This window comes from Magallana gigas, chromosome 7, assembly GCF_963853765.1.
Source record: "Magallana gigas chromosome 7, xbMagGiga1.1, whole genome shotgun sequence".
NCBI lineage: Eukaryota > Metazoa > Mollusca > Bivalvia > Ostreida > Ostreidae > Magallana > Magallana gigas.
The window spans coordinates 14773386-14787607 of NC_088859.1; the positions used below are offsets into that span (position 1 = coordinate 14773386).

General features: G+C 31.3%; 1 protein-coding gene across 1 annotated transcript; it reads right to left on the reverse strand.

Moving 5' to 3' along the window:
* Positions 1-8011: 8011 nt before the first annotated feature.
* On the reverse strand, positions 8012-13066 carry LOC105340332 (alpha/beta-tubulin-N-acetyltransferase 9). Its single transcript, XM_011446332.4, has 7 exons — positions 12884-13066; positions 12556-12665; positions 12044-12100; positions 10842-10919; positions 10384-10443; positions 8705-8799; positions 8012-8453 (listed from the first exon to the last, which is right to left on the reverse strand). The coding sequence occupies exons 1-7, from the start codon at positions 12958-12960 to the stop codon at positions 8340-8342; spliced, it is 591 nt and encodes a 196-aa protein (XP_011444634.3). The 5' UTR covers positions 12961-13066; the 3' UTR covers positions 8012-8339.
* Positions 13067-14222: the final 1156 nt, after the last annotated feature.

Genomic DNA, 14222 nt, shown 5'->3' on the forward strand with positions numbered 1-14222 from the left:
AAATTCATGCAGTCCAAAAAATGTCGACCAAGGTTAACACTCTATAGCTTCCTTCAAGTGATGATATCTTAGAGTAAATATTTATAGTATTGCCTATATATCTATGTCTAAAATTTCCCATTTGGGGCCAAATCTTTTTATTCTTGAAACATAACTTTTCTTACAAAACAAAAAATTCCAGCATATCATCTTGTTAATATGTATGCATACACATTTCAATAACCGAAACATTATGAATCAATATTTTGTTTAATTAAAATACTAGGTAATGTTAGAACACTTTTGAACGTTTTTAATGTAAGAATATTCAACAGCTGAGTACATTGTTAACGTCATTAAATTATTATCATACAATTCAAAATAGTTTACTGAAAAAAAATGAATTAATAAACCAATGAAATATAAGAAAATGATCAAATTACAATACAAGATCTAAAGTAATAACAAACCCTTTTTATAGTCTAAAGAACATACTTGCAATGTAAGTAAAACATTTATTTGAAAAAAATTATTTCACACATTAAAAAAAAAGATTTAATTCACTATAAATAGTATATGGACAATCATACACCAATAAGTATATACGCATATATTGTACATGTATCATTACACACGTATAGTTCGTACATGCACTGCTACACACGTATCGTACATGTACTATTACACTGCAATTGCACTTAGCTGTAACGTTGTCTTTTGTCTCGGTAACTTATTTGACTATTTTTAGCATCAGTGCTTCTTTTGTTACTTTTTCACAATATCAATATGAATTAGGGTTTAATTTCAAGAAATTTAATCGATTTAGTAATCATAAATTGGACATTTTTTTAATTTTTGCATTATAGTGTAAATTTGGTACAATACTGTTTCTTTTCTATATCTATTGATGATATTTTAGTAAAAAAAACAGCGAGAATATTTATTTGAAAACAATTTTAATCCAACGAAATTACAATGATGACATCAGGAAAAAGAAACTTGTTAACCATTTCTTGAGCTGGGAGCTAGGTATAATGAGGGAAAAAACACAAATTAAAAATCAGTTTTTTTCAATTAGTATTATTGAGAGGGATATTGACACCGAAACGATAATCTCCTACCTACTTTCATATCGGTATCACTCTGATACTAAAATTGGTAAGGACCTTCTGATTTTCAATTTTGATATCGTTTAAATGATTACGAAATCAGCACTTAATATCAGATCCAGAAATTAACTGATTGGAGATGTAATTTCCCATAGGAACTAACAAGGGTCGCTGTCAGGACTGGAAATTCCTTTGGTATGCCCGAAACGTTCCTCAATCGATTCATAAGTCACTCGCTTCAACACTTTTGAAATAAATGGGAAAAGATATCTGCCTTAATATTTTATCTCCATTAATGATCTGAGAGAGACGGCGCTTTTTTGAATTGATACCTTCTATTTTTTCTCCATTATGTTAGGGATGACCTATCATATCTCTGGAAATTAAGGCTGTATGTTATTAACAAAAAAAGAGACAGACAATCTCTTTCACCTTCAATTTTACTTTTAATGACTTTTTTTTAATAAAATAGTTTTTATAATGGTTCTTGCATCAAGATGTTCACATATTACCCCCACCCCCTCTTTCTCAGGTTAGTAATTTGTTTAGAACGAATGTTATAAAGATAAAAAAGACAGACAATCCCTTTCACTTTCAATTTTACTTTTAATTAATTTATTTTAATAAAATAGTTTTTATTGTGGTTGTTGCATCAAGATGTAAGCATAATTATCCCCCTTCCCCTCTTTCTCAGGTTAGTAATTTGTTTAGACGAAGCAAATTAACTCTCTCTCTCTCTCTTTCTCTCTCTCTCTCTCTTTTACAGTGACATACTTTGTATTTTGAAGTACTTCAGTCGCTTTAAAGTCGAGGATAGGATACAAGTAAAGATTGGCTTAATTGTCATGCAAATACAAGAAAACGAATAAAAGTTAAAATGATATTTAAGAGACGCCTACAAAAGAAATTTTATGGATCTTTCATCTTGAAGTCATTAGCATTTCGACAATATTTGATTACTGGGGTCTATGTCGACTTATAGAGTTATAATACTTAACTAACAGAAGGTTGATGCAAATATACTTTTATGAATCAGCAATTTTTTTTTCTTCTCAAGACCATCGCTGTTTGCCAATAGTGACTTGGAAAATTGTTTAAGATCCTATACGATTTACATCAAAGCAAAACAGAATTACACCATATATAAAAAAAAATATGAAGTGGATAAGATGAAAGCGTTTTAAGTCGCGTAATTATTTCCTTTCCATATTACTTCGCCCTATCGCAATCCATCATATTCATCGTTTTCTATTGAGGTAAATCAGAATGTCCAATCTTTGTAAATGTACCTTTAATAAAAAGAAAAAACACAGGTGAGAGAAACATTTTTTCAGCAATTTACAGGCGACGTGCCTGCATATTCAGAAAGATCTCTTAGGTGCGATAGAATTCATCCCTGAGTTTATGTGCTAATTAGCGAGAATTTTTTCGAGACAGAATTTATAGTAGTTAACTTATAATTTTCTTTATAATAGAAAGTGTACAAAAAAGTTACATGAATTTGAATTATGATAAAAAATATCTCTTTTGTATGGTTCAGAATGGATTGTGATGCAAATGTTTCTAGGTAGGAGATGTGATTATTGTGACAATGCAGTTTCATATGCACATCTGGTTCAAAGTTAAAATAGGTGTGTTTGGATTTAAATGATAATTAGAAACTTGGCTTTTTTTACGAAATGTTAAAATGTTTAATTTTACAATAAAACTTTCATTTTACGGCCTCTTTCCCACCATTGTTTGACAAAGGGGAGGGTAGAAATCATTATAAGAATACTTAAATGAACCACAATTAAAGCAAGTCCTTGTACAGATAAGAAATTACTTTCTGAAGATCATGATGGTTGTCAACTGCCAAATTTGTCCACTTCCTCACCAATAGACAACATACAGGTAGTCATAAGGATAGACAGGTGTTGAAATCTCAATTCATTCTTATACGATTCTTTTTTTCGGGGGGGGGGGCTTTTTTCACCGAAACAACCAAATATGCAATAGCAATGTCGGTATTACAAGTATTCTGCAGGCTTTCAGATATGATATGAGAGAGAGAGAGAGAGAGAGAGAGAGAGAGAGAGAGAGAGAGAGAGAGAGAGAGAGATTGTGACGACAAATTATTTGTAAAAAACATAACAAAACAATGATGTAGCTACAGGCCCTGTATCTTTCTGTTGATTAAGACATGGTTTTTACCGATGTTTATCCCTTAATGGAAGCTGCTGTAACAAGCCTTGCTTGGTTATCTTGCAATGAGATCAACTTGATACAAAATGGGTCTTTTTATTCTTTAATATGGGACGATGTCATCTCTAATGGACCGTTTGAATTAGTTCGCTAGTCGTCCTTTCAAACTTGCTTTTACGTGTGTTATGCGACTAGTAGTGTGAGCTGTGTTCTATCGTATTAAAAATGATAGTGCCGTGATAATACAGCTAAAAATACGTGTTCATTCTTTTAGCCCTGATAATACAACATTTAGCAGTTTGGAATAATTAACATGCTATTAACATCACAATCTGGGGCGCAAAGTTCTTTTTCTTCTTTAAAAAATGATGAAAATCAAAAAAAAAAAAAAAATGTCAGTCAACGGATGTCGTGAATATTTTATCGACTGAGGGATTGTTTTAGTTTGCAGTTTAAAATTTCAACACATTATTCTTATTTTCCAGCCAGAATTCATAAAAAGAGATTTAATAATTAAAACTTCAATGCGCTGCAAAACACATAAAACATTGTCAAATATTAGAAATGCTTAAAAAAGCACGTTTTTGGTATTATAGTACAATGTAATAAAAAATATATAAAAACATCAATGCATCTATAAAAAAGTTGAAATATTTAAAAACTATTTCTTCTACATTACAATAAATCAGACGGTTTCTTTGTCGTAGTGAGAGCAAATTATTAATATATTGAATGACTAAGCACCTGGCGATAACGACAAAAAACCTTCTATACAACAGTCAATAGGCCCATAGATCCATATCTCCAAGGCATTTCTACCCAATTATTGTACTTTGATAAGGAAAATTATACAATTGATAAATGAAAAGATAGAGCATGATTTGGAAATAACATTTCTGGATAATTTGCTATGAATATAAATGTACAGAAGACGAGACGGATAGAGAGGGAGAGAAAAAAAAACCCATATTTTGTAAAATATGCATACAAATGGCGGTTTTGTTAAATGTAGAGAACACCATTATGATCATTTTCTCTGATGTAGATTTTTTTTTTGTAATTTTATAGCAAAATTAATCTTCCATACGATTTCTTGTTAAAGAACTTGAAAAATATTTAGGTCATTACATGTTCGACATTAAAATCATATAAGCTCGATTTTTTTCTCGAAAAATCAGCGTTTTGACGGGTTTCCACAAGGATACTTCGAATCCAAATCCATTCAATGGAACCTGTATATGTAATATATATACCGGTATGTATTCGTAATCCACAATTCAATTGCTGTTAAAATTAAGATCATAGAGAAAACTACTCAAAAGTAATAAAAACAAAAAACCCTTTTATATTCATATCCCAATTTTCTGTGCGAAATAAAATTTAACAAAAGTAATCTTGTTTCAATATTAAACTTCTACAATTTGTTTAAAGGGAAGTTTAAAAAGTAATGAATCTCTTTCAAATTCATATACCATTTTTTTCTCCCACGAGACCTATCAATATGCCCCCTGCCATTTTTGGTATCCGGAAGTACAAACTGTTTATATTCATGTATACCAAATTAGGTATGCGTACCTGTTTAACAGCACTGATTCGTTAAGCACCAATTAGCGAATAAGGTCATCCCCTTTAGAGTACCCATGAACATTGAGTTTCCTGCTTAATTTACTTTTAAATACTAATTACGTAGACCAAGAGGGAATTGATCCTATGCGAAGACAGGCTATATGCATATATTCATTGTCTCTAAAACCTCCTTTTAATTTGGAGTTTCATTGGATTTCCATGGTTAGCTACAAAGTAAAACCTAATCTAGCATTTTTAAAATATACATAAAATCCCATAAATTTTTGATAACACAATTTCCAAAATAGAAATATTTGTCAAAAAAAGGACTCCTGACGGTATTCCTAAATATTTCCCTTCGCTGTGTAACAACTATATTACAACTAATTCACATTATACGATAAAAATCTGCAGATCGGTAAAAATAGATTATTGATGAAGATATCGCCAAACAAATTAAGATATTATTTCTCCTCACATTTTCCTATTTGTGTGCATGTATCGTTCAAACGGAAAATTTGCTTCGTGGGTCAGGTTTCCTTTAATATATACCTTCTGTGTTCTTAACCGTAAATCAACCACGGGCCAGGCTTACCTAAGCGAAGTCAAGTCTCGCGAGATAAACTATGATAGGTCCATCACAATTAGGAGCATTGGCATCAATTAAAGGGTATAATTGTGTGAAATTTAATCTACCAGAAGAGGTTACCTAGTACTTTTCTGTCGTCTGATGTATCAATGGAGGGACATCATCAAGATCTATTTTCAGTACCCCCCCCCTTGTTTTATTTTTAGGTAGACGATACTAATTTTTCCAACCAATATTCTATAATGAATAATCCTCTTTATGAATTTATTGTCTTTTTTTCTGTCTAAAATTCGGGTAGCTTTAAATATACCTAATGATGTTCCTAAATTTTGCGTCATTTTTCAAGAAATGATAATATTTTACAATTAAGTTTTGAACATATTTTATTGAATAAACCAAAAGTATTGGAAATAATTTCTTGCAAATTGCTTTCTAGATATCTTCCTTTTTGCTACTTTGTCAATGTAGGTTTGTTTAACTAACTAAATCAGCATTTATGAAGTAGTAAACCAGTTTACGTTTTACACTATACGTCCTCTGAAAAGCATCAGCGCAGATCTAGGACAATAAGGGCATTTTCATTTTCCTCGTTCTGATTTGCACGCGTCAATGACTGACCTTTGCAAAACATATGTAAATAAGATCATTAGTGTGTGAGTAATTACTGTGACATCATCAGATTCTGTGTAAATTACACTATGAGATCATCAGATTTTGTTGGAGATCAAAAGTTTGTGGTCCCTCTGGTTCTCTGATCAGACGAATTGTGTATTAATGATTGACATACAGATCTAGAAACTCCGATGACCATTTTTTATAGCAAAATATGGTACAGCTAGTATATATGTACTTGTACTACTGTGTGGTGTTGTAAACCATTTCAGTATTTTCAAATTTGTGTTGACAAGCTACATCGAATTTTAGACCAAATGAATGATGAAGAAGTTACATACATGTACACATACAAGTGTGTGATTCAAGATGTCGTCTGCCAGGTTTGTCGGACATACTGACATCAATCGCACAGAGGGGGTATTTTTTCTATATGACACGTAATTCTGACACATAATACAGATTTCTGTTTCAGAATACTGGTTTTTGTGGTTGGGAATTCGAACACGCTCCAATTATTGAAGCTATGGTTTGAACAAGCTACAATCATCGAAGCCATGGTTTCGCAAGATTAGGTTAGGGCACGTTCGGTTAGAGCGTCAGATTGGACCAATAAAGTGGATAAAACAACTAAAATATTTAAAAAAAAGCATGTTTATCTATTATTATTATATATTTATACAAAAAAGTCGAAGTGTGAACTTTTGAGTTCATTGCTACCATAAACCTATAGCTCAAACTTCATTCTTATACCGTGTATTTTACTTCAAATCGTAAAAATATCTTGTACACATGTCAGAAGAAGAATATTATTATTATATTATATATATTATTTTATTCATAATTTTTGTACACCATGTATTTTATCAATTCGGATGATCACTGGATTTGCCCAAGCTGTACTTTTGAAACAAATCTTTTTTTTAACATTCAATTAAATTCAACAAAGTTCATTTAAATTTTATACTCGTAAAAAAAGCCGGATTCATTTCATGACATTAAATTCGTTACAACTTTATTTCAAAGAGTTTTAGTACCCTATCGATCAACTCTGAAAAATGAGAATTCATTGCGGGAAGACTAAAAATGTACTTCAACAATATACTAGAGCTTATGCATTAGTGAATCGTTAAAATGGATGAAATAAAATGGGAGAGTTTAAGTCAGGAGGAAAAAATCAAAGCCCATCCTACTTCTGGTACTTTAGTATACATGTGTTAATCTGTTCCCCTTTCTACCAACCTCCTAAACACCCCCCCCCCCAACAAAAATTTTTTACAAAAACACGCATTTTAAATTCGATTTCTAATCTCTGGGGTTTTTTCTCGAGTTTAATGGTGTATTGCACATGTGGTTTAAAAAGCTTTCTAATCCATATGTTGCATTGGCAAGGATACACTCTTATTTCATAAGTACGCATCTTTACAGCAAATACGCTCAATTTCGTCTCATTTACCCATTAAAACGGCTGTTACAAATCTTAATTACTTTTTCCATGAAAGAAATATATTTCAAGTATTCAATGTTCAAATAAAATTAAAAAAAAACGAATCACATATTTTCCGACTGCAAATGAAAAAAAGTATCAGTGCTTACTTTACCAATTTTTATTGACTTGTAACATGCGTCTCTACGTAACAATTAAAGTAACGCGGATTGCATTTATAGCCACTTGTCAAATCCCTTTCTTGAAAAAAGAAGGTTTTTTTTTTTAAAGAATGATTCTATTTCCTCTTTGACGTCCCTTCACTTCATTAATTGATCTTGCGTATTCATACACCAAAGAGTACAACAGTATGACACCTTGGTGTTAAGAAACCACAAACAAAACCAAATAAGAATTCAAAACAAAGTTTCCCTCGAGACTTTGGTCAGTGACTCAAAATAAAACCATTACCCACTGATGTCCGGTAAACAAAAGATATTAAGGAAATAAACAAATAAATAAAGAAAACATGATAAAAAATAAAAATTTCTCTCAAATCGTTGTTTCTTTTGATGATATAAGCAAAATAAATAAACAAATAAAATAACCCATCTGTGATACGTATTTGGTTGTCATAAGATTGGTCAAAGGGGGGTAAGGGCGATATGGTTTGAACACCTCTGGACTTCACAAAGAGCGCTATGTTCTTTCTCTCTATTCGTGCTAATCCATTATAATCTATCACACGTTTTATGCTGATTTAATTACTATTGCGCAATTAAGCGTTGTTATTGAAGCCGTAAAAGCAAAATTAAAACCGCAATTGCTGACATTTGAAGATAAATGAGACTTTTTTTAAGAAAAAAAAAGTTTTTTATTTATATTTCTCTTCTCGGTAGCCTTCCGTCAACTCTGTTATTTTTGTTAAGACGTCACTTTCTAGATGGAGTACCAACGTCACCTCCTTAAAGATATCAGACTTGGATTCCTGCGAAAAAAAATAATATTATGCAGTTTGTGGTAGGTAGAAGAATTAACCCAAATCTTATCGTTTTCAATAAGCGTGAATATTATATTAATATATAAACCCCAACTTTTTTTCAACTAAACCTTAAATTAAAAATCCCCCCCCCCCCCCGAAAAAAGAAAATCCCATGAAAATGTCCATTAGACTTCGCTAGTTTGACGTCATCTACATTTTTGCGTGACAAGATATATCGTCTGACAATATTGCCCTACCTCTTTAAATCCGTGTTTAGTGAACATCTTAATGCTGGCCTCGTTATCAAAACCAATCTTGGCACGCACCTGTTGAAGATTTAGATGCTCACAACCTGCAATTCATGACATAAAGACATTGACGAGTTTATTTTGGAAATTACACAATGTAAGGAATAAAACATCTTTTTAAAAACACGATCGGTGTTGTTTTTATTTGCATGTCTATTGAATTGTCCATGGTATACGTAGGGATTTGGGTACTATCTCGTCTACTGGCACTTTCAGAATGACTTTAACCCATATTTGAATTAACTAGCTTTTCAAATTAATCATTATTATGCATTAAATCTACACAGATACTGATTTCAAATAGCGAGTCAAGGATTAAGAAGAAATGGGTAACAAAAATATACATAAACAGTAACACATCATAGTTTACAGTTTATATTCATATGAATTTCCATGTGCGGACGCGGATCTAGAGAGGAATGGGGGGGGGGGGGGGGGTCGGGTTCGACCCTCCCCCACGTGTAAAATTCAAAATTATTTTATTTACGAGGGTTGTTCGGAAATTATTGAGACATTTACTCTTACTCCCATTGGAAAAAAGATAAATCATCGAAATTTCACCAGAAAATAAACCAGTATGTATTTTATTAATGTACAAATTTTGAAGTTAATAAATCATTTGTTCATTCCTGGTAAGCTAATAAAGCCTACTTCCAATGACCCGGCGAAACCACAAACTCATCGCAACGTCATTTTAACGTTTTTACTTGGTCCTATGTTAAAAGCACCTAACAAACGAGTGGAAAACATGAATTATTCTTCATTTTTCATCTTTTATTTTATTTTAAAATGGCAACAGTAATATATATTTTCCTTTCTTGTTTTTTTTTGGTGAAAAAAATCGAGTTATTTCTTCTTTTTAAAAGTCAACTTACTGGGAACGTCTCTTACATTCGTTCTGTACATATCTTAGAACTGTTAAAATCAGTATAAAAAAAGAGTAATTTATATTTAGTCCATTTGTTTTAATTTTAGTTAAACAAACAGTAAATAAACCCCGATTAACTGAAGCTTTTGGCCTCTTTCCATCGTATAGGTTTTTCTGTAAGCAATTTCTTGGCCAAAAGGTCTTCTTCCGAGATTCACACCAATTTTATGTTTATTCGCTGCGCCGCCTTGACGTCAAATTTTAACAAACCGTCTTTGTCAAATTTCAGTTGCTGGGTACATATTTAAATACTCTCTTTGTAATTCAACTCGAACTAGTAAAACTTACACAAAAGTGAGTCACAATAAAAAGCAAAATGAACATCCCAAATTTGATTTCTTTTTATCAAGAATTGTAGGTCCAACAACACATAAGATAAAGATGTTTAAGTTTTTTAAACTCCAAATTTGTGCCTGCGCCAGGTACTCCAACCACCGACTTGTTTATGTACTGTCATAAACAAACTATTAATTATTTTGTAATATTACTTTGCTTAATTATTCGTTTAGGTTCTTTCAATGATTATGCCAATATACATTAAAATTCGTCACTTAAAAAGAGAGATATTCATGTTGTCTCAATAATTTCCGAACAACCATCGTACATGATAAAATCTAAAATTACAAAATATTCATTTCGTTTTGAATACGTTAATTTAGAGAAACCATTTTCCGAATTCTACAACTCAAAGAGAACTCACCATATCGGATCATCAGGAACAAAGCCTCAGTACCGAACCCCTTACGACGGACGCTATCATCTAAGACAACAAAACCACAATTCTTAGTTTTTCAATATGTTTTTCACAAGTGTACTATGTTGTAGTAATTTTTAATTTTTTGTTTGTATTTTATTCAATTTTTGTCCATCTTTAATTTGCTCTATTTTTCACACACACATCCCTGTTTTGGGGGGTGAGGGTTGGGGGGATTGTAGTGTTAGATAAAGCGAATCTACAGTAACTACATAACGAACAACGAACTACTTCACAATGCTATTCTTCAATACATATAAGAAGTGTTTATATATAGCACCAATAATTAAAGGATTAATCAACTGTATAACCTAACTATTGTGTTGCATTTCAATTATCTTTAGGGCCTGCATACAACATTCATTGAATAATTAATAAAAAATTATTCATTGCTTGTTCACTACCTGCTATCATCATGTTGATTTCTCCTGCTCCTTCACTCTCTTCACCGAAAAACAAGTTGACATCACCAACCATAGCATCTATAGGTACAAAATGAATTTGATATAATTTTATTTTAGTAAAAAAAAAAACTTACTAGGATGAATCAAGAGAGACTACTCCGATAAAAAATTGAAGAAGAAAATTGTTAACTTTTTATTTCTATTTTACCTTCTTGCTTTTCCTCATTCTATACAGAGTTGAATGTGTCAATTTTGTATTTGAATTAGTTGCTTCATTGTTCTATTGTACATGTATTTAAATTGTTTTATTGCCCTTTGTAATAAAAGGACTAAAAGACCATTTCTCTATGCCAACTGGACAATAATGCTCTAATATGTGAACCATGCATTTTGGGTTATTAAGGCCAGTTTTCATTCATTGTTTCTTTGAGACTGACTGACCCAAATTTTCAGAAATTGGAAAAAAAAACCTCTGTGGTTTCAGGTGAATAAAATCTTAACCATTATATCTACCAGAAAAATCAGCATATACAAAATGATATTTGAACATGTTTTAATATAGAGGGAATGTTTGTTGGATGTGTTATCAATTTTTGGGGTGTATGTGGTTATACTGTAACATTTATAATTTTTTGTGAAAATGTGTCTTTATTAATTTTTTTATTATTTGGACTTACTGACCCAATTTAAAAAAAAAAAAGTCTTTAAAAACAACTTACAAAAAAACATGGCCTAATCACCATGTTAAGCAGTGATAATAAGTACGTTGTCCTATCATTTTGTTAAAAATTCTTGGTCTGTTTTCACTTCTCAAATATGTACCTTAATTTCTATATAATAATACAAGGAACCAAATGGCTATGAATTAATAATTTCTACTACTTTTTGCTTTCAGCTGTGCTGTATTGTAGCATAAATACAACCAAACTGAGATATGAATTATTTAGGGTAAATGCCTTGCCTTGTTTTATGGTGGGATAATTAAATTTGATCTTTCTGATCAAGTTGCTGAACAAAATAAATTAAAATGGATGTTCCCGATAAAAAAAAAACTAAAGTTTTTAAATCCCTTTGATATTGTTATTTCCTTTGACATTTATACTTTACAAAAGCTTACTGTCATAACTTCATATCTAAAGGAGTGAAAAAGGCATTCAACAACAGTCTTTTGTCAATTATTTACATTCATTACAGAATCTCACCAATCTCTGTGTCTGGTCTGTTATATTTCTCTTTGTTTATTACAATAAATGTGCACTCTGGAAATTAAAAAAAAGGAGGATATGATTGATAGAATAGATTACAAGGAACAATATGTCAGATATCCAAATGACTTTTATTTTGATGGGTTTGGGTTTGCTGAATTTTTAATTAGTTTAAAGTTTGATCTTAGTTTTAGTTTTGAACATGCATATTAAACATGTATAAGCAAACAATAAATTTTGAAGAAACTCAATTAGATCTGATATCAAAATACTACTGTAACACTTTATCAACATTGTATATCTATAGAGATCGTGACAAAATATCTGCATCTATTCAGTGTCATACATGCACGACATATAAAGTGCTATCAAAATGCATGCAATTATTTTAATAATTAATCAATCATCAAATTATAAAAATCCCATAAAATGCTGTTTTATCTTTTAAACTGTAAAAGCAATTTAATTCAATGCATATATTCAATAGTTTCAAAGCATGATTAAATTACTGTCATCATCATTTCTCCAGTTCTTTTGCATTTCATATTCCTCTTCCAAAGATAGAGGTTCAGAAGCTGTTAATCTCTGTAGGTCTTCTGACTTCATCCAGTCATGATATCTGTATGGGAAAAAAACATTTCATTTACTGTATGGTTTGCCATTATTAAAATTTGATAATTAAAATGTACAAATTGTAAATTGAAAATCTCCCAGCTGCTCTGAATCGGTCACCTCAGAAACGGGATATTATCTGATATGCACTTTGTGTTTGGCTCAAGTATGAACGTTCAAACAACTCTCTCTCTCTCTCTCTCTCTCTCTCTCTCTCTCTCTCACCTCGGTACATGCTTTTCTTCGTAAGGAACCAGCACAACCTTATCTCCGATTATTATAGTGTTGCTATTAATTTTCATGCCCCTGTATTTTCTTCTGTGTGTCTACACGACAGAAACAAGAAACAACTACATTTCACCAAAGTTATTATGGAGGAAATTCGGGAAAATGGTAAGGATTGGGTAAAGCAAGGGAAATGAGACGTCGTTTTTAATTTAGGTAATAAATTTGTACACGCTCATTTCATGTACATTATAGCATATTTTTAATTGAAGAAATTAATCACATGCACAAGTGTTAGCAATTATAATTATTTAGCATACTTTCTTTCAAAACAGACATTTAAATTTACGTATGTATAGAAAATAAATTTTGAGCGAACTGTCTGTTCTTTGGCATACTGTACATGCTGTAGGTGCCCCCACATCGTCGGAACCCACGAGTTTTCTATCCGTTACACCGTTGAAAGCAGTGTAAAGGATGGAAAACCCGTGGTTTCCGACGATGGTGCCGGCCCTATCAATATTTTTGTAAATGCTACATTTGCATGTACATACGTGTACCCTCTTTACTATAAAATCAACGATGATTTTTATATATATATATATATATATATATATATATATATATATATATATATTTATATATATATATATATATATATATATATATATATATATATACACACAAAAAAAATTAGGTTGGGCGCCTAGAGAGATGTTTTTGGAAAGTGTTAAAATTATAGGAATTCTGGACTATTTGATAAACCACTCACAACATATTATTGTAAACATTTTATTAGATTACCTCATGTGGTCAAGGTTATATAGTTAGATAATATACATACATGTGCATGTAGTGTCGCTCACTTTTGAGAAAAGTTTAATAAAACTGTACATAGTGCACGCGGCTGAGAGAGATAGAGACAGGGGGCAGAGATTTTAATAAACTTTTGATTATAGATTATAAAGTTTATGAAAAGAGATCGACTTTCAGTGTTGCTGCGATATCCTTACATTATTTTACATCAGAATAGATCTACTTTAACCTGAGTTCCCAGTTAAATCAGAAACATATATATATATATATATATATATATCTGGTTAAAATAGGTCTGTAAATATATATCTTATAATGTAACTTATTGGCATAGCGAATATTTCATTTTTACACTCAACTGAAAGAAGATTGAAACGGAAGGTTTGAGGCGATATGGGCAAAAATTGTGAGATCAGCCGCCCCACCGTCACTAATACTCGACCTCAAATAAAATCTGGTACATGTATTTTTGCAAATTTAATTTTTGCGATTTCGCACCGACTCTAAATTTCAAATGGACACC

What these genes read in the sequence shown, in the direction of transcription:
- LOC105340332 (XM_011446332.4), bottom strand. Translation starts at nt 12,960, where the DNA reads ATGAAAATTAATAGCAACACTATAATAATCGGAGATAAGGTTGTGCTG. An exon ending in AATCAACATGATGATAGCAG is followed by an intron (nt 10,444 to 10,841) that starts GTAGTGAACAAG and finishes TTGTTGTCTTAG; the next exon opens with ATGATAGCGTCCGTCGTAAG. An exon ending in GTTCCTGATGATCCGATATG is followed by an intron (nt 8,800 to 10,383) that starts GTGAGTTCTCTT and finishes CATGAATTGCAG; the next exon opens with GTTGTGAGCATCTAAATCTT.